Source organism: Ailuropoda melanoleuca, chromosome 5, assembly GCF_002007445.2.
Source record: "Ailuropoda melanoleuca isolate Jingjing chromosome 5, ASM200744v2, whole genome shotgun sequence".
Taxonomy (NCBI): Eukaryota; Metazoa; Chordata; class Mammalia; order Carnivora; family Ursidae; genus Ailuropoda; species Ailuropoda melanoleuca.
In genome coordinates this window covers 128,978,903-128,999,825 of record NC_048222.1, presented here as the reverse complement: position 1 = coordinate 128,999,825, position 20,923 = coordinate 128,978,903, and the positions used below count along the sequence as shown (strand labels likewise).

Here is a 20,923-nt window from a genome sequence, read left to right as displayed (position 1 = left end):
CCAAATAAATAAAAACATGATTGAAAGAGGAGAGATCACAACCAGCACCAAAGAAATACAATTATAAGAGAATATTATGAGTAATTATATGCCAACAAATTAGGCAATCTGGAAGAAATGGATCAATTCCTAGAAAAATATAAACTACCAAAACTGAAACAGGAAGACCCATAGCCAGGAAAGAAATTGAATCAATAATCAAAAATTGAATCAGTAATCAAAAATTGAATCAATAATAAAAATCTCCCAAAAAACAAGAGTCTAGGGCTGGATGACTTCCCAGGGGAATTCTACCAAACATTTAAAGAAGAATTAATACATATTCTTCTTAAACTGTTTCAAAAAGAAATGGAAGGAAAACTTCCAAACTCTTTCTATGAGGCCAGCATTACCTTGATCCCAAAACCAGACAAAGACCCCACTAAAAAGAATTCTAGACCAAGATCCCTGATGAACATGGATGAAAAAATTCTCAACAAGATGCTAGCCAATCAGAGCCTGGGCAGAAGACATGAACGGACATTTCTCCAAAGAAGACATATAAATGGCTAACAGACACATGAAAAATACTCAACACCACTCGTCAGGGAAATACAAATCAAAACCACAATGAGATACCACCTCACACTGGTCACAGTGGTTGAAATGAACAACTCAGGAAACAACAGATGTTAGCGAGGATATGGAAAAAGGAGAACCCTCTTGCACTGTTGGGTGGGAATGCAAACTGGTGCAGCCATTGTGGAAAATAGTATGGAGGTTCTTCAAAAAGTTAAAAATAGAGCTATCCTTTGATTCAGCAATTGCACTACTAGGTGTTTACCCAAAGAATACAAAATTCCTGATTCAAAGGGATACATGCACCCTGATATTTATAGCAACATTATCCACAATAGCAAAATTACAGAAACAGCCCACGTGTCCATCAACTGATGAATGGATAAAGAAAATGTGGTATATACAAACAATGGAATATTAATCAGCCATAAAAATAATGGAATCTTGCCATTTTCAGTGATGTGGATGGAGCCAGAGAGTATTATGTTAAACAAAATAAGTCAGAGAAAGACAAATACATAGGATATCAGTTTGTTTAAGAAACAAACGAGCAAAGGGGAAAAACGAGGCAACGCAAGAAACAAACTCTTAACTAGAGAGAACTGATGGTTACCAGAGGGGAGGTAGGTGGGAGGATGGTTTGAATAGGGGATGGGTATTAAGGAGTGTCCTTCTTGTGATGAGCACCGGGTGTCATGTGGAAGTGTTGAATCACTATATGGTACACCTGAAACTAATATTGCACTGTGCTAACCAGAATTTAAAAGCTTAAAAGAAAAAGGGGAAAAAAAGATGAGAATGCAGAGAATGGAGACATATAATATTTATAGAGAAAGAGATTAAAATATCAGCTAAGATATTTAAGGAATACCTCACTAAGAAGACTACTTCTAAAGCCCTGATGAAAATTAACCTTGGTCAAGTTACCTGGCCCCTGAGTTTAAATTTATTTCCTCATCTGCAAAATAGGCATATTATCATCTACTTCATTGGGAGGAATATTGATAAACAGCATAGAACCTGTTACCCAGTAACAGTTATTGGACTCATGCATCCTGTTTATGGGAGGTATAGTATGAGATACTGATCACTAGCTTAGAATATCTACTACATCCTATAGGCAACACCCCAGCTCTATCTTTCCCAGAAAAAGGAATCACTGAATCTTCAGTAATCTATCCTACTGGTATAAGTACAGCTGCTTCTGGGTAGTGATAAAACTAGTGAAACCCATGGGCATCAACTTTCTTTCATTGTAAGGTAGGTTAATTTTCATTCTGTTAACAGGAGACCATAATAATAAAGAAAAAATATTTAAAGAGAAAACTATTATTCATGTTTGATGCTTAAGATTAATAAATACCTACTTTCACCTTTCCAAAGGCTAGAAATTCACTGAGACACACAGATATCAGATATGGAGGTTTAAAAAGAGTCAGCTTTATTGCTTAAAGAATCTAAATGGGGGGTGCGCCTGGGTGGCACAGCTGTTAAGTGTCTGCCTTTGGCTCAGGGCGTGATCCTGGCGTTATGGGATCGAGCCCCACATCAGGCTCCTCTGCTATGAGCCTGCTTCTTCCTCTCCCACTCCCCCTGCTTGTGTTCCCTCTCTCGCTGGCTGTCTCTATCTCTGTCGAATAAATAAAATCTTAAAAAAAAAAAAAAAGAATCTAAATGGGAAAATGTGGCTAGCGATGTGGCCAAATGGGGTTGCTAATGCTCCCTAAATGCACAAGCTTACTCTATTAATGCAAGCTGGACAGATTCAGCTTTCCCCTCACAGCATGCACAACAGAGGAAATCAGATTTGAATCCTCCTTTCAGGCAGGCTAGCTTCAAAAGGTGACAAGAGAGGAAGGGGCTGAGTTTATTTTCTTGTCTCCAGAGCATAAAACAGGTTAAGTAGCTTCTGGGGAGAAGTAAACAAAGCGTTGGGAGAAAAACAAGGTTATTGTTCTGGTGGAATCTCCTCATAATGGAAACATGAAGCCAGGGGAAAGGAGCTTATCAAAGACAATTAGTGCACTGATTTTTGTCTACGCCATACCGTTTCACTTGCCATTTGACTTGGTGACCTGACCAGTCAACCTGTATTTATTCTGAGAGCCCAAGCTTCGTTGTCATCAACCTCCTGACATCACTCCACATATCCAGACCACTGCATATGTGCCTAATGACCTGGCAAGTATCTACTTGCTGTCACTCTTGATAGCACTTGCTCTCTTTCTGTGCTTTTTAATAGCGTCTTACTCCAAAAATGCTTCCCAACTTCTGATACAGATGCACTTCATTATATTGCACTTCACTTTATTGCGCTTTGCAGATAATGTGTTTTTTACAAATTGATGGTTTGTGGCAACCCTGCATCAAGCAAGTCTATTGGCACCATTTTTCCAACAGCATTTGCTCACTTTATGTCTCATATTTCATTTTGATAATTCTCACAGTATTCCAAACTTTTTCATTATTATTATATTTATTGTGGTGATCTCTGATCAGCAATCTTTGATGTTACTATTATAATTGTTTCAGGGTGCCAAAAACTGTACCCATATAAGATGGCAAACTTAATTGATAAATGTGTGTATTCTGACTGCATCATTGACTAGCCGTTCCACCATCTCTCTCCCTCTCCTTAGACCTTCTGGTACCTTAAGACACAAGTTGTGAATGCAAAGGAGAAGTTCTTGAAGGAACTTAAAAGTGCTATTCCAGTGAATACATCAATGTTAAGAAAGCAGAACTGCCTGATTGCTGATATGGAGAAAGTTTTAGTGGCCTGGATAGAAAATCAAACCACAACATTCCCTTAAGGCAAAGCCTAACCCAGAGCAAAGCCCTAATTCTCTGATTTTACAAAGGTTGTGAGAATTGAGGAAGCTGCAGAAGAAAAGTTTGAAGCCAGCAGAGGTGGTTCATAAAGTTTAAAGAAAGAAGCCATCTTCATCACATAAAAGTACAAGATGAAGCAGCAAGTGCTGATGTGGAAGCCTCAGCAAGTTCTCCAGGAGATCTAGCTCAGATAATTCATGAAGATGGCTACACCAAACAGATTTTCAATTGTAAACAAAACAGCCTTCTATTGGAAGAAGATGCCATTCAGGACTTTCAGAGCTAGAGAGAAGTCAATGCCTCGCTTCACAGCTTCAGAGGATAGGCTGACTTTCTTGTTAGGGGCTACTGCAGCCAGTGACTTTAAACTGAAACCAGTGCTCATTTGTTATTTTGAAAATCCTAGAGCCCTTAATCCTAGAGTCCCAACTCTACTCTGCCTGTGCTCTATCGATGGAACAGCAAAGCCTGGATGACAGCACATCTGTTTATAAAATGGTTTACTGAATGTTTTAAGCTCATTATGGAGACTTACTACTCAGAAAGATGATCCTTTCAAAATAGATATTGACAATGCACTTGATCACCCAAGAGTTCTGATGGAGATATATAATAAAATTAATGCTATTTTTGCTAACACAACATCCATTTTGCAGCTCATGGATCAAAGATTAATTTCAACTTTCAAGTCTTATTAAGAAATCCATTTGTAAGGCTAGAGCTGGCATAGATAAGATTCTCCTGACAGATCCGGACAAAATAAATGGAAACCCCCCTGGAAAGGATTTACCATTCTAGATGTCATTAAGGATATCCACGATTCATGGGAAGAAGTCAAAACATCAATATTAACAGGAGTTGGAAGAAGTAATTGCAGATGTGGTGGAAATAACAAAAGAATTAGAATTAGAAGTGGAGACTGAAGATGGGACTGAATTGCTGCCATCTCATTGATAAAGCTTGGATGAATGAGGAGTTGCTTTTTAAGGGTGAACAAAGAAAGTATTTTCTTGAGAAGGAAACTACACCTAGTCAAGATGTTGTAAAGAGTGTTGAAATGACAACAAAAGACTTACAATGTGGGGCGCCTGGGTGGCACAGCGGTTAAAGCGTCTGCCTTCGGCTCAGGGCGTGATCCCGGCGTTATGGGATCGAGCCCCACATCAGGTTCCTCTGCTATGAGCCTGCTTCTTCCTCTCCCACTCCCCCTGCTTGTGTTCCCTCTCTCGCTGGTTGTCTTTATCTCTGTCAAATAAATAAATAAATCTTAAAAAAAAAAAAAAAAGACTTACAATGTTACATAAACTAAGTTGATGAAGCAGCAGCCGGGTTTGGAGGATTGACTCCAAACCTGAAAGAAGTTGTGTTAGTAAAATGGTTTCGAGTAGCACTGTGTGCTCCAGAAACATTAGTGAAAGGAAAAGTACTGATGCAAGGAACTTCATTGTTGCCTTAAAGAAACTCCCACAGCCACACAACCTTCAGTGACACCATACCGTTGAGTCAGCAGCCGTCAATATTAAGGCAAAACTCTCCACCAGCCAAAAGATTATTACTCAGAGGGTGGTAGCATTTCTTAGCAACAAAGTATTTTTTAAATTAAGGTATGTACATTGTGTTTTTAGACATAATGCTATTGCACACTTAATAGATTATAGTGTAAACATTACTTTTATATGCACTGGAAATAAAAAAATTCATTTGACTTGCTTTATTTTGATATTCACGTTCTTGTAGTGGTCTAGAACTGCAACGTCTCTGAAATATGCTTGTATTTACAAGTTGCTAAGAAAGCATATCTTCAAAGTTTTTATCACAAAAAAGAAAAAAATTGTGGGATAGATGTAACTAAACTTATTATGATCAATTCACAGTATATACAGTTAACAAATCACTACACTGTATACCTGAAACTAATCTATGTCAATCATATCTCAATAAAAAAGAAATTTAACGCAGAAAGCATATTTTGAAAAAAGCACAGTAATAACTGTTTCAGGCAAGATTCAAAGATGAATGAAAATTAGTGAAACTCCAGGGTGAAGCAGGGTGTTTGCATAAGCTCAAATTATCTTCCTCAAAATATTTGTTAATATGGTGGCTTTAATATATGTCCACAAATACTGTGATACTCCTCTCTCCAGGAGGTGGATCTCTATTTCCCTCCCCTTCTGTGTAGGATGGAATCCTTCTAACAGAAACAGTACAGAAAAGGAAAAAAACAGTAACTTTACAGTGGAGAAACCTGACAGCCTTAACCAAGTCATCAAGATTAATATTACCAATAGTTGCTGACATAACGTACTCCCTGATATGCAGGGAGATAAGTGTACTTCATCTATTAGTTGTCTCCCCAATACCCTTAACTCTTGTATAACCATGAGAAAACATCAGGCAAACCCAAACCGAGGGCAATGCTACAAAATATCCAACCATTACTCTTCAAAAGTGGCAAGGTCATGAACACTAGGAAAGACTGAAAAACTATTATATGAGACAGATGACTAAGATGCGGCCACTAAATGCAATGCTATATCCCGGACTGATCTTAAAACAGAAAATGGACATTAATTTAAAAAACTGGTGAAATCCAAATGAAGTGTATAGTATAGTTAGTAATGCTGTACTTATGCCAATTTCTTAGTTTTGGTAATTGTGCAATGGTTATGTATGATATTAACATTAGGGAAAACTGATGGAAGGGTATAGGGGAGATTTGTGTGTTATTTTTACAATTCTTCTGTAAATCTAAAATTATTTCAAAAGAAAGCATTGTGTATATACCCACTTTATCTTTAAGAGTAATTTTTACCCATTCCTTTTACTTCTTGAACTTCTATTTCCATTACACGCCCCTCTTCAAATTTGATCCTAATGTAATTGTATATTTTTGTACTCAGAAAGGTTTTATTTTTGTATTTTTTTGTATTTTTTATTTTACATTCAGTTAGCCACTGTGTAGTACATCATTAGTTTATGATGTAGTGTTCGATGATTCACTAGTTATGTATAACACCCAGTGCACATCATAACATATGCCCTCCTTAATACCTATCACCCTGTTACCCCCTCAACCCACCCCCCACCTCCTGAGACCTTCAGTTATTTTCCCAGGGTCCATAGTCTCTCATGGTTCATCTCCCTCTCTGATTTCTCCCCCTTCAGATTGCCCTCTATTTCCTGTACTCAGAAGTCTTATTCATCATCCCTGCCACACTTCTTGGCAACAATATTTGAATATGTTAATTTCCTATAAACAAAAATCTCCAAATGTTAAGGAGAAAAAATTCTGCTTTATTACAATTATTAATGGGCATTTGATCAAAGCAACATATCCATACATTTCGATAACCACTAAAGAAAAGCAAGCTTTTATTGAAAATGCATTGCTTGATGAGAGGAATGAAGCTGTTTTTTTCTTCCAGTTAGCGTTTGTGTTTGTGCATGGATATTACTTCTTGCTTTAATGAGGTAGAATACTATCAATTCTACTGTTTTCTTTTTCTTTTTCCTTTAAAACAATTTAACCCTTGAGAAATCTTATCTATATAAAAAAGTAGGGAGGGGGGCATTTATATATTGTTACACTACTATCACTCACTTCCTTTAATTCCTTCTGGGTTACAAGCCAAGCTTGATCGGTAATTTACTAAAGAGAAACTGAGCCAGGCGTTAGCCACAAGGTAATTAATTAGTCATAGGTGTAGTGCGGTCTTGTTTTAATATTCTCCTTGAGCAGGAGGGGAGGGCTTGTGTCTTTACAAGGTGATTTACTTTACACACCGTAACTGATTGAGGTTATTTTGTTTAAGAAAAATAGCTCCCTTGGATTTGGGCTAAGGCCGAGATTGACCTACCACATATAGAGATCTTGTCTACATCGTCATAATGTGTATAAATAAGAAAACCAATTGCCTTCAGAGGGAAATACATATACATTTAACCATCTGTCAGCTAACACCTCCATTAGGGTCTCTTTCAACTTTCACCAGTGCGCTGAACTGAAAACACCCAAAATGGGTTTATCATTAGCTCTCAACGTCCCCACCTGTTTTCATGATTGTTCATTGTTTGGCTCCACCAGTGAAACTTATGCAGGAGTCCAAGGTGTTTTTTTCTGTGCACATCAACGACAAGGTTGAGGCCAAACCTTGTCCACAGGGGACTTCTCAGAGTATAACCAGGATTAGGGCCAAAGGTTTCCTTGAAACAACCCACAGACTGGAACCCCGAGGACAACCTCCAAGCATCCTGGATAAGCAGGCCCTAACACAATGCGTTGTGAGGACGACGGTGGGGGTGGGGTGGGGTGGAGGGCACTTAGTAGGACAGTGAAGAGGCCCCACTGTGCAATTTTAACCCGACTTCTGTGGCAGTGACGGCCTCAGTAGTCCCGGATAGCCGCACTCAGAGAACAAGGTCGGCGTCATGGACCGTAGAACAGGCGCTCGTGACGTCGTCCCACGTCTCTCCGCTTGTTGACGCAGACCGCATAGCCCGCATAGCCCCAGGGACACTGCGCTGACGCTGACGCTGGCGCCAGCGCAGGGCCGGAAGCCCAGCGGCAGAGACGGAAGCCCAGCGGCAGAGACGGTTGGTGATTGGATGAGGCTCGCGTGGGGTGTTAGTCCGGGTACTGCGGGACGTCACGAGGCCGCTTTTGAAAGACGCAACCCTGGGCGCGTGGTTCTCGCACAGAGCGCCCCGAAGCCAGAGGTTGAGCCCGGGAGGAGGAAGCAACGGCGTTCGCGGCTGGGGCCGGGGAGCCCCGGGCCTGCGGCTCGGGCTTTGGCCTACGCGGCAGGAAGAACAATTTAGGTGGGTGGGAGTTGGGCTGGGATTCGGGCCGTTGAGGGTCTCATGTTTGTAAGTTTTCTTTTTCTCTTTTTCTCTGACCCCCAAGTAGTTTTAAGGGCTTTCCCCGTGGACAGCTTTGATCCTTTTTTACCCTTTTGTAGCAGTGTTTTGGAAGGGATATAGGAGGGACGAGGCCTGTGCCTGTTAAAACTCTAGTCACAAAGCAGTCATGACATCAGTTAAGGAGATTTAGTTCTGTGTCGTGTGTATTTAAGCCAATTATGAAGATCTGTATGTTTTTAATTTGAGTAAGTACTTTTATCTAGTATTATGTTTCCTGCCAATTTTCTTACGATTTGTAGGTGAGAAAATGTCTGGCAACAATGACTGGTTTCAGAGTTCCCGGGTCCCTAGCTTTGCTCAAATGCTGAAAAAGAACTTGCCAGTTCAGCCGTCAACCCAGACGGTAACTACACCCGCAGGATATTCTTCAGAAAGTTACAGCTTGTCGAATATGGCTTCCAGGGTTACGCAAGTGACGGGTACGATTTCTTCTTCATTTACAGGAATGCCTTAGTTCTTTAAGATTCTAGGATGGCCAATGAGTACTGTTGAGCCTCCAGTTTAAATGTTCGGTAGATATACTTCCATTTACCAGTGGCTAAGTCCCATTTGGAACTCCGATTTGACTCTGAACACTGTAAGAGGCCTGTGGAAATTCTTCTCCTTGCTGCTCATTTATTCTTTAGGAACTGTTAACTGCTTCCAGCCTGTCTTGCCTTTTTGAGGTGAGACTATGTTGGTCCCTTCAGGAAGAGGACTGGACTTGTACTGATTTCTATTCCAGTATCACTTAGCATAAGTATAAAGCAGGGACAAACACTTAAATTTATTTGAATTCAATGTGAAAAGTAATAGAATATAGTGACTAGGAAACAGAAACTGATCTTAGTCCCAGGTCTTTGTCTTTAGTCCAGGCCTTAGTGACATAATGTGTGTGTGTGTGGAGGGGGGAGGAATGCTTTGAGAGCCTCTGAAGACCTTGACATCGTTAAAATTCTGTGATTCTTTGACATCACTTCGTATAATGACAATGATAGCACTCCTTTGCAAACAGTGATTTTTGTACTCCAAAAAGGTATATGCATCAACAGGTTACACTTGTCATGTGTGCCAAAATTTTTAGTAGAAACTTACTTGTGATGAAGAACACCTATAACTAGTTGTATCAGGGACAATCTGCCATTTTTAGGTGAGGATTTAGTGCTTTTGCTATTTATTTTTTTTAATTTTACTGAACTGACAACTGTAACCATATCTTTTTAGGTAATTTACCGGAACCATTGCTTTCCAAAGGTCTTTCATCTATTTCAAATCCTGTCCTTCCTCCAAAAAAAATACCTAAGGAATTCATAATGAAATACAAACGTGGTGAGATAAATCCTGTGTCAGCTTTGCACCAGTTTGCACAAATGCAGAGGGTTCACCTTGACCTTAAGGAAACCGTAACAACAGGCAAGTCCAAAGTTATATCTGGTTATTACAGTGCTGGAAGATATTTTCCTGTTAAAAGCAGAGCATATAAATAGTACTAAATTTGATTATTTTCTATATCCACATAATGTTGGAGTTAGGTAACTACTGGTATGTTTTGACAAGTATATTTCAGAAATTTTTATATTCATATTTTTCTGCAAATAACTTACATGTACAAAATTTTTATAATCAAATTTTAACTTTTTTGTGTATGGCTAGTTGAACTGAAATCCCATCAGCCTTAGGGATTATTTTCAGGTGTGAGTACTTGTAGACTAACATGTTTTTGAAGAGTTGTTAAATATTTGGACTATGATTATCTAATGAGAAGGATTCTGTGATGATGATACCTAACAAAATTATGGTCTAACTTAGCTTCTGAAATTCAAGGTTTAGAGGTGAAAATAGCACTTACATGATTGATACTCTATCTGTAGACTTGTCTATTTTCCCCATTCTCTCTTAAACCACCCCTCAACCTGTGGAAGGCTACAATAGTACAGATCAAATAAAATCCAGCCTCTAACCTCTTTATCTCGTGACCAGTGATTAGAAAGAACTTTAGGAAAAGTGAAGGGATAAGAGAATAAGTGCTCTTAATAGACATGAATGGGGTAGAAGTATGAGAGTCAAGGAAACAGCGTCTTTAAAAATACATGTATGTGTACAAATGTGTGTGTGTGTGTGTGTGTGTGTGTATGTTTGTTTGTATATATACAAAGACATCAGGTGGTTTGGTTTTTAAAATTTTCTCTTACCATTGGTAGCTTTTGCCAATATGTATCTCAAGGCATCCTTGCAAAAGAATTTAAAGCTTTTGAGATTTTAGCTAAGGTCGTCATAGTGAAGTCAGATTTCCAGTCTGTTGTTTTGGAGGAAATAATAGTAAACAGGTGACAAAAATAGAGTCTTAGTATAGAAGGTGGAGTTTTCCTAAATCTAATCATTGTAGGTTGGATTACTTCATGATCAATACTGTGGTCAGTAGTTTTCCCTCCATTCTTCTCAGACCATTCTTGGAAAATGTAAACTATTGGTCACCGTAAGAAAAAAATGTGTAAGGGCAAATCTTTAATGATCTGAGCAAGAGCTACTCAAAAACACAATCCATTAGTAATGGTATTCCCTTTATGTACATAGTACTAGTTGAATAATCTGAATCAGTAGGTTTGATGAGACCAGAGTATCAGTATTTTAACAACTCTAGAGGTATTTAAAGACATACTAAAGTTTGAGAATCTGAAGTATGATAGGATGAAGTTTAAAAGCTTAGCACTCTGGCACAGAGTACTTAATTAACAAATTTGATGGTGGATATCTCACACAAGAATCATATGGGCCACTAGTTAAATATACAAAATATTCTTAGGTTTTGTAAATTTGCATTGGAACCTAGGTGGAACCTTGGGAAACTGAAGTCATAGATAGAGGAAAGCGGTTTACTCAGATGCAGTCAGGGGTTGCTTGTAAAACCTTGACGTATATCTTAAAAAACCCAGGAGTTAGTGTAATAGGTGAGAAAATAATAATAATGATGATGACGATGAGGCTTATGTGGAGTGTAATTGTATCTATCCATCCGTAACCAGGGTAGAATCTTAAGTTAACCAGAGACTTTCTAAAGTCTGAATTACCAACAAGGAAAACTTGAACTGGAAAAATCGTTGCCCTGTAAATTTAGATGATTCCATTTCATTTGTCACTAGGCAAAAATGAAAACTAGGTAAAAGTAATTGTGTAAAGGTAATTCTTCTAGGAATTTTGGATGGCTGGACATTTGAGTTTAACTCTTTAGCATATCTTCTCTATTTTTGTTTCGGTTTTCCTTGTGGATTCTTTCCCCTCCACTTGCCCTCAAGGCTGTGGTGGTGTGAATTGCTTACCATAACTTGCTGATAGGTTCACAAGATTTCTGCAAAGGGATATCTTTTATTCTGGAACTTATAAGAGTATCAGAGCACTCAGAAGGTGGGAGAAATTCAACTATATTGGCATTGAATTTCAAAAGAAGAGCGATGTTGCCAGAAGCTCCATATCTTACCTCTCATTGGTCATTCACTAGATATTTGGGTGCTTGCTATTGCTCCGTGTATGATCTGTACTCTAAAGCTGTCCATACCATTCATGCTGAATCTGGAGCTAACCTGGCTGCTTGATAGGTTCCTCAGAACTAGTTCAGGCACTCACTCGGCTTTACTTTTAATCTGCATTTTCTCTAAAAACAAAACAAAGGGGCGCCTGGGTGGCACAGCGGTTAAGCGTCTGCCTTCGGCTCAGGGCGTGATCCCGGCGTTATGGGATCGAGCCCCACGTCAGGCTCCTCTGCTGTGAGCCTGCTTCTTCCTCTCCCACTCCCCCTGCTTGTGTTCCCTCTCTCGCTGGCTGTCTCTATCTCTGTCAAATAAATAAATAAAATCTTTAAAAAAAAAATTATTAAAAACAAAACAAAACAAACAAAACAAAACACAAATCTGATAGGCCAAGATTGTTTTCCACAATTTTTGTACTGGGATATTTTTCTATGTCAAATGTCATTTGCAAGATCATACTGTGAATTATTGCAGCATTCACTCTGACTTCTTTTTCAAGGTAACGTTATGGGACCATATTTTGCTTTTTGTGCTGTGGTGGATGGAATTCAGTATAAGACTGGACTGGGACAAAATAAAAAGGAGTCTAGATCCAATGCAGCGAAATTAGCGCTTGATGAGCTTCTACAATTGGATGAACCTGAACCAAGAATTTTAGAAAGAGCAGGTAAATACCCTTGATTAGAAAGGATTTATAAAATGTATCTTTTCCCAGAAGGAATCACCTGCAGGATTTATTAATGAAGAGTTGCGTGGCAGCTGCAAGACAGAAGTAGCAGAATTTATTTCCTTCCATTGCTACCTGCTGCCATGTTTAATATTAGTTAAAATGCTCTCGTATAGGGGATAAAAAGTGTACTTACAGCGATGAGGACTGAGTGATGTATGGAACTGTTGAACACTATATTGTACACCTGAAGTTAATTTAATACTGTATATTAATTGTACTGGAATTAAAAATAAAAATAGCCAAGAAAAAAATAAAAAGATTTTCTATAAAAGAAAAAAAAATGCTCTTGTATATTTCAGCACCATGAGCTATAAACATGTTGACTGAATTGTCTCATAATTTGTCAGATTCTCAGTAGCTTCATATCCAGAAACTTGATTTTTCTCTGTAATTTATTGGGTTCCTAGTCTCTTAATAATGTGCATTTAATGCTTAGAGTTTTTAAATGCAATTTTTGTGAAGTTTGGCTATCTGTTTTAAATTCAGTAATGGTAAAGCTACTTGAGAAAATAATGGCCTAAAGCAACATAGCAAATAGGTTAACTGTAAACTCCAGAATTAGATTGCTCAGGTTGAAATACTGACCTGGGATAGGCAAGTTATTTGCTTTCTAAACCTGTTTCATTATTTATTTATTTATTTATTTATTTATTTTTAAGATTTTATTTATTTATTTGACAGAGACAGAGACAGCCAACGACAGAGGGAACACAAGCAGGGGGAGAGGGAGAGGAAGAAGCAGGCTCATAGCGGAGGAGCCTGATGTGGGGCTCGATCCCATAACACCGGGATCACGCCCTGAGCCGAAGGCAGACGCTTAACCACTGTGCCACCCAGGCGCCCCTAAACCTGTTTCATCATTTAAAACGTGGGGACACTAAAAAAAATAATAAGTAATAAAAAAATGGTGACTCTGATAGTAACTACCTCCTATGGCTGTTCTTAGGATTAAATAAATAATGAATGCAAAGCACTCAACCAGTGCTTGGTGAATAATTTGTAATAAAATGATAGTAGCTCTTACTAAATATTAATCAGTTTGAGGAATATGTTACCATTTTATATATGTGTTAGCATGATCAGCAGCTTTTGTCAGTGGTCACTTAATGGTAGATTACATTTTGGTTTATCTAAATTAACTTTAAAATGAAAACAAATTTGATGATAAATTCATTCTTTTTAAATTCAAATTATCACTTTTATTGTACTACTGGGCTTTTTTTGTTTTTAGTCTGTTCATTTTTTCTTTTGTAGTATTTTAGCTCATTTTGTTTTTTCTCTAAGTTTAACTCTTATTCATGCATTTTTATTTTTGTTTAATTAAAACCATTATTTAGTAATTAAAATGATTTGCTACATGTAAGTTTTGATGTTTGTCATACTTTGGATTTATTAAGTACTTAGGAAAGTATTTTGTTAATTTCCATGTTATTTTCTGTTCACTATTTTTCAGATTAATTTTTCAGGATTAGGTATGATGATTTTGTCTTATACATGCTGGCACTATAAATGTCATATTATCCTTATTTTATTGAATTCTTTGATTCTTAATGTTATTTGACCTATAAAAAGTAATGATGCAGTGATTGCATTTTGTTAGAGAGTATACCTTTTTTAAATTCAATATAAAATTATTTCTTTTTTATCTTGCATATTTCATATATGTTATGTATGTTTTTGGTCTTGAATTTTTTTTAATTCTCACAGTGCTTTTAGTTACCTTTTGTGTTTAATATCTTTATCCTGTTTTGCTTTTAGTGATTTTCTGTTGAGCATAAAATTAGATTTTTTTGACATAATGAGTATTTCAATAAAAAACTTAATATTTGCTTTTATTATGAATGGTAAGTGTCATGTTATGGGTTTTTTTTTCCTTTTGTGGCTAATGTTTTCTTTGACTTTTTTTCTTTTAAGTATTTGGAAGGTATGTACTGATTTTAACCTAGAAATTCCCCTTTCTGATATGAATTCAGTTTTGATAATTTTGAGTTTTGATTTTATCAGTTGATAATTTTGCTGTTTTTACCAATATTCATATTTGTCCATCATTATTTTATTCAGTTTCACACTGATTTATCCTCTAGATGAATAAATCCTACTCACTTTGAGCTTAGTGTGATGAGTGATTTATTTCTTGTATAGATATGACTTTGCCTCTCCAGAGTCTTTAACAAATTAATGTGAAATGCCGAACTGGTGACAAATAATATTCTTAAGGCATTCCTTCAGTTTATTAATGGAAATTCTTTATATGTGATTATTTTATCAGCTATTTACCCACCTAAGTATATCCCCAGCAATATTTTCCCAGTTTCCTTCCAGCTGTAGCATGCAGTAGAATCAGTAAATCTATATTTTCAGGATGTGCTGAGTTCCAAGGACTGCAGTAGGTATTGGGAATCAAGAATCAAGTAAGATCTGTCCTCTACCCTCAAGAAACTAAAATGCTTTGTTGAATTACATTAAAACATGTCTACAGAATTTCCCAAGCTTCTAATCTAATTGTCAGGAAAGGATGTTTTCCCTAAGGGTCTTTAAAATGCTTATTTAGGGCTAGCAAATGTTTTGCCTGGTGGGCTACAATTTTTAGGTCTTTTTTTTTTTTTAATAATATTTATTTTGTATATTAGTCACCATACAGTACATCCCCAATTCTTGATGCAATGTTCCATGATTCATTACTTGCATATAACACCCAGTGCACCATGCAATATGTGCCCTTCTTAATACCCATCACCGGCCTATCCCAATCCCCCACCCCCCTCCCCTCTGAAGCTCTCAGTTTGTTTCCCAGAGTCCACAGTCTCTCACAGTTTTTAGTTTCTAAATATCTATCTTTTGCCTTCTCTGAAAATTAAGGTGGCACTTTCCCATCTTCACTGATGCCCCTTTTATATTCACCATTGTTTTCTCAAAGAGTGCCAGTAGTACCTTAATTATGACTAAAGATTTTTTAGTAATGTATTTTCTCTTGTCACAGAGCCTAGTAATTTAATAATTAATTTAATTAGATCAATTTTTCCCTTACATTCTTTAGGATGTCCTAAACAGCTGAGTTTAAAGATTTATTTTTCTTGTGGAGGGATATGGAAGATAAGAGCTGAGTATTTCTTTTCTTTGCTATGAGCTTTATATCAGTTTTTTTGATCTCCTATTCATTTATAACATAAAACTTAAAAAACTTATTTTTAATTTTTTTCAAAATTTTGAACTCATCAAAATTTTTTCCCATGTATATATCGTTCCATATTTTGTACATGGTGTTTTTCAAGTATAATCTTGTTTTTTTAATTGTACAAAATTTCTTGCTCTAACTTTTTTTAAGGAGAGTATTATTATAAGTTTTGAAAGCCTTAACACATTCTTTAAAAAAATTTTTTTTAAATTTTTATTTGAAGCTCCACGCCCAACGTGGGGCATGAATTCAATGACTCTGAGATTGAGTTGCATGCTCTATCGACAGCCAGCCAGGCACCCCTAAAATCTAACACTTTCTGACACAATGATTTAAGAATCTGGTTCTAAGTTTATTTCAATACTCCTTTTTAAAAAATCATTTAAAAAGTTTTTAACGTAGTCAAATAGAATTTTGTAATGCATATATATAAAACAAATTTTAGTATCTTAACCATTTTAAGTGTACAGTTTAGTGTGAAGTACATTCACTTTGTTGTGTATCCAATATCCAGAACTCTTTTCATCTTGCAAAACTGAAATTCTGTACCCACTAAACAATTATTTCTCATCTTTCCCCTTTCCCCCCTCACACCAAGTTCATGGCAATTACCATTTTACTTTCTGTCTATATGAATTTGACTACTTTAGGTATTGCAAAGTGGAATCATATGGTATTTGTCTTTTCATGGCTGACTTTTTTCACTTATAATGTCCTTAAAGTTATTCTACATTGTAGCATGTGTCAGAATTTCCTTCCTTTTTAAGACTGAATAATATTCTGTTGTATGTATATAACACATTTTGTTTAGCCATTCATCCGTTGATGGATACTTGGGTTTCTTCAACTTTTGGCTATTGTGAATAATGCTGCTACGAATGTGGGTGTATAGATAGCTATGACATTCTGGTTTCAATTCTTTGGGTTTCATACCCAGAAGTGGAATTGCTAGATCATATAGTAATTTTATATTTAATTTTTTTTTAAGAACTGCCATATTGTTTTCCATAATGGCTACACCATTTTACATTCCTACCTATAGTGCACAAGGGTTCCAGTTTTTCCATGTCCTCACCAACACTTGTTATTTTCTGCTTTTTTGTGTTTTGTGTTTTTTTTTTTTTTGTATAGTAGCCATTCTACTGGGTATGATATGGCATCTCATTGTGGCTTTGACTTGCATTTTCCTAATGATTAATGATGGGGAGCATTTTCTCATGTGCCATTTGTATATCTTCTTCAGAGAAATGTAATAATTCCTTTGTCTATTTTTGAAAGGGGTTATTGGGGTTTTTTTTGTTGAGTTTTAAGGGTCCTCTGGGTTTCACTTTCCACGGCTTCATTTGCCTGTGGTCATCTGTGGGCCGGAAGCAGATGGTCCTCCTCCCGACACATCAGAAGGTCAGTAGTAGCCTAACACTATGTCGCAGTGCCTACGCCATTCACCTCACTTCATCTCATCACATTTTAAAATCTCACATCATTACAAGAAGGGTGAATACAGTACAATAATATATTTTCAGAGAGAGAGACTATATTCATATAATTTTTATTACAGTATATATGTGCTGTTGTTAATCTCTTATTGTGCCTAATTTATAAATTAAACTTTACCGTAAGGACATATGTATAGGAAAAATCATAGCATATATAAGGTTTGATATTACCTGCAGTGGAGCTTATCCCCTCAGATAAGGGAAACACTACTGTATATTCTAGATATCAGTCCTTTATCAGATATGTGATGTAAAAATATTTTCTCCCTTTTTGTGATTTGCATTTTTGCTCTGTTAATAGTGGTTTTTGATCAGAAAAGTATTTAATTTTGATGAAGTCCCAATTTTTTCTTTTGTTGCCTGTACTTTTGGTGTCCTATCCAGGCAATTATTGCCAAATCCAGTGTCATCATCAAGCTTTTCTCCTATGTTTTCTTCTAAGAGTTTCATGGTTTTCACCCTTATGTTTGGGTCTTTGATGCATATTGAGTTAATTTTTGTGTATGGGGTTAGTTAATTTTTGTGTAGGGGTCCGTCTTCAATCTTCTGCATGTGGATATCCAGTTTTTCCAGCATCATTTATTGAAAAGACTGCCCTTTCCCCCTTTGAATGATACTGGCCCCTTGTCAAGAATCATTTGAGAAAATATGTGAGAACTTATTTCTGGATTCTCTATCCCACTGGTCTATGTGTCTGTCTTTATGCCATTACCATACTATTTTGATTTATTGTCACTTTGTATTAAGTTTTGAAATAGGAAGTGTGAGTCCTCCAATTTTGTTTTATTTTGCTTATTTGTACATGGTGCTTTAAAATGCAAACCAACATGGGCAGTCACATTTTCTTTATTGAAATTATTTGTGCTTGATGAACAGGATTTAATATTTTTGGTTTTCATTCTACCTGAGCCCAGCTCTCTTGGATAAATGGAAAAAAATCCATCTTTCTCTGAGTTTTTGAAGTTATGTTTATTTAAAGTCCAGGGTGCATATTTCTAACTATAGTTATCAGCCTTTGCTTAACTAACATGAACTGCAAGATGACATTGCCAGTCTTTCCTTGCTAATTTTGATATATTCAGTCAGTATTTTGTCTTACTCAAAATTAAGTCCATAGTAGCAGTATTTTTTGCTTCCTTTGTTCTTATGAATGATTCTTGAGAGATGCTAATTAATTTAGTTGAAACTTTGCTTCTGGAAACTGTTCATTTAAACTTTTCTGATCTTTTTTTTGTTGTTTCTTTGGTTTAATGTCATGTTCTTTTTTTGTTTTTCCCGGGTTCCCTAAGTTGGGATCCAAATTGGAAAGCCATTGCAAAAATGAGACTAAAAGCTTTGAAAACTTTGAATGTGGTACTCCCCTAGGAAAAATGGTAACTTTTACTTATTAAATTTTGATAGGATATTAATTTTAAGTATTTTACATAATATTACTACAAATAGAAAATTGTTCATGAGTATCTAAAACATGGTTTCATTCTGAATCCTTTTTAGAGTGTGGCATCTATGACAACGCAAACTATTTAGCAGCACAGGATTAGGAAATCCAGAACTGTGTGTGTATAATTTCAATATAGAAAAGACATTTATCAAGGCTGAGCTAATGGATATTTGATGGCCTAGAGTTGGCAGAACTATACAGAAAAAATAATCATTCTAAGATTGCTGTTTATTATAGAAGAGTAAAGTACCTCCTCTTTGGAACATTGAAATTTCTTGTCTCTTTCTTTATTATTTACAGGTCCTCCCCCTATCCCAGCAGAACCTGTTGTTTCACCTGAACCAGTATATGTCTCAAAAGTACATTATGGTAGGAAACTCCTTTATGATTTTCTTTTTTAGAAGAGTAACCCAATAAAAATTATAATTAAACTTATTATAAGTAAACTTATAATTAAACTTAAATTGTAATTAAAATATGCTTAGGTATGAACATATACATTAGTATTTTATCATTCAAACCTGTCACACTTCTACAGGGAGGAAAATTTCCTACTCTATGTGCTAGAAAAGAGAAATAAGGGAGAGGAAAGATTGAAGAAATGGCTTTTTTTCTATAAGGGGTGATTCATCAGTTTCATATAGCTGCTCTTTATATATATATAGCAAGCAATGCTTTGCTTTGGTAGGCTTGTCATTAATGAAAACCAGTGGCTTTCTGGTGCTTAATGGTTGGGACATTCATTTTAAATAATCTATTTAATTTTAATGGTAGTTATTTGTCACTCAAGCTCAAGAAAACAACTACAATTGCAGTTATAATTGTATGATCTACAATCAGCTACTTCTCCATGCATCTTAAGTTCTCATCTGTAAAATGGCCATAACAATAATTACGTCATAGGGTAATTATGAGGATTAAATGAATTCATACATGTAGAATAGTTAAATCAGTGCCAGTAGATGCTTCCTAAACAGTAACCTTTTATTATAACACTTTGTCATATTCGACATATTGTGTTGGTAGTTGTATGTTTTTCCTATCGGATTATGAATTCCCTGAAAGTCAGGAAATTATTTCTATATTGCTTACATAGTACTTAACACTTCAGACTTCAAAGTTTAGAATACTTACAGAATTAAAATGAAAACGAGCCTTTCTTTCTAGGTCTGGAGATTAGGATTTAAAAACCAACTTTATGTCTATTCAGACTTGGTTTGTCCGTTGTCTTTTTTTATTTACATTATCTTTCTAAAACAGAGAAAGGCTATGCACATTTGTGAGCTTGTTTGGAGTAAAAGGACAAGACCAGGGAAAATAAGCCTATTCCAGTGGCAAAATTTACCAAAGTTTAATATAGTAGTTTGATCTAACAGTCATAAGAATTGATGAAAAGAAGGGAAGTGAGGGATGAATCTAGTCATAATCATCCCTTAATACAGGAGAGGGCTCTAGTCTGTCTTTTCAGCCTCTGTGGGCAATTTTCATGAATAGTGGGACAAAATCTCTGGTCAATGACTGACAGTATAGATTAATATTACCCTGAGAAAACAGGTCAATCTGTGAGGAAGAAAGAAAATGTGGTTAACAGTATGTTTAAAGAAATACATGATTAGAGTCAAGTTTCGTAGGTTCAGACAGGAGTCAAGTTGTCACAAAACAGCAAACCTCATCCTTCACACTAATGGGGGTAAACATAGGGGTTGGATGTTGTTGCCTTTGAAGAAAAAAGATTTGAGACCCACAATAATTTCCCAAACAGATCCTGTTGGGCCAGTTATAGAGCATATCACTATCTCACAGCCTGTCTGCTTTGTCCTTTTTCTAACTAGACCATATTTCATTAAAAATAGCAATACTTTGGGGTGCCTGGGTGGCTCAGTCCATTCACCTTCCGACTCCTGATTTTGGTTTGGGTCATGATCCCTGGGTTGTGAGATGGAGCCCTGCATTAGGCTCCATGCCAAGTGTGGAGCCTGCTTGATTCTCCCTCTCCTTTTGCACTTCCTGCCTCCTCTCTAAAAATTAAATAAATAAATAAACAAATAAATAAAAAAATTTTAAAAATGATATTTTGGCTCTGAAGATAGGTTCAGGTTACATGATACTGAAGATTACTTGAAATTAGATACTTGAAATCAAAGAAATGGTGTTAAATGGCATTATCTGTGTCGTATTTTTATCTTATCCTTCATTTTCAGTAATTTGGGAGAACATTTTATTTCCTTAATAGCCAGGGTACATTTATAAGGAAAATGGTATTTCATG

General features: G+C 36.3%; 1 protein-coding gene across 2 annotated transcripts in view; it reads left to right on the top strand.

Moving 5' to 3' along the window:
- The first annotated feature begins 8,047 nt into the window (after positions 1–8,047).
- Positions 8,048–20,923, top strand: part of ADAD1 (adenosine deaminase domain containing 1) — a 49,057-nt gene continuing 36,181 nt past the window's right edge. For both annotated transcript variants that reach the window (XM_019804443.1, XM_002923819.2), the window contains exons 1-5: positions 8,048–8,208; positions 8,550–8,729; positions 9,514–9,702; positions 12,313–12,480; positions 18,956–19,024. In XM_019804443.1, coding sequence (XP_019660002.1) covers positions 8,558–8,729; positions 9,514–9,702; positions 12,313–12,480; positions 18,956–19,024 — 598 coding nt within the window. In that variant the 5' untranslated portion in view covers positions 8,048–8,208; positions 8,550–8,557. The remainder of the gene's footprint in view (positions 8,209–8,549; positions 8,730–9,513; positions 9,703–12,312; positions 12,481–18,955; positions 19,025–20,923) is intronic.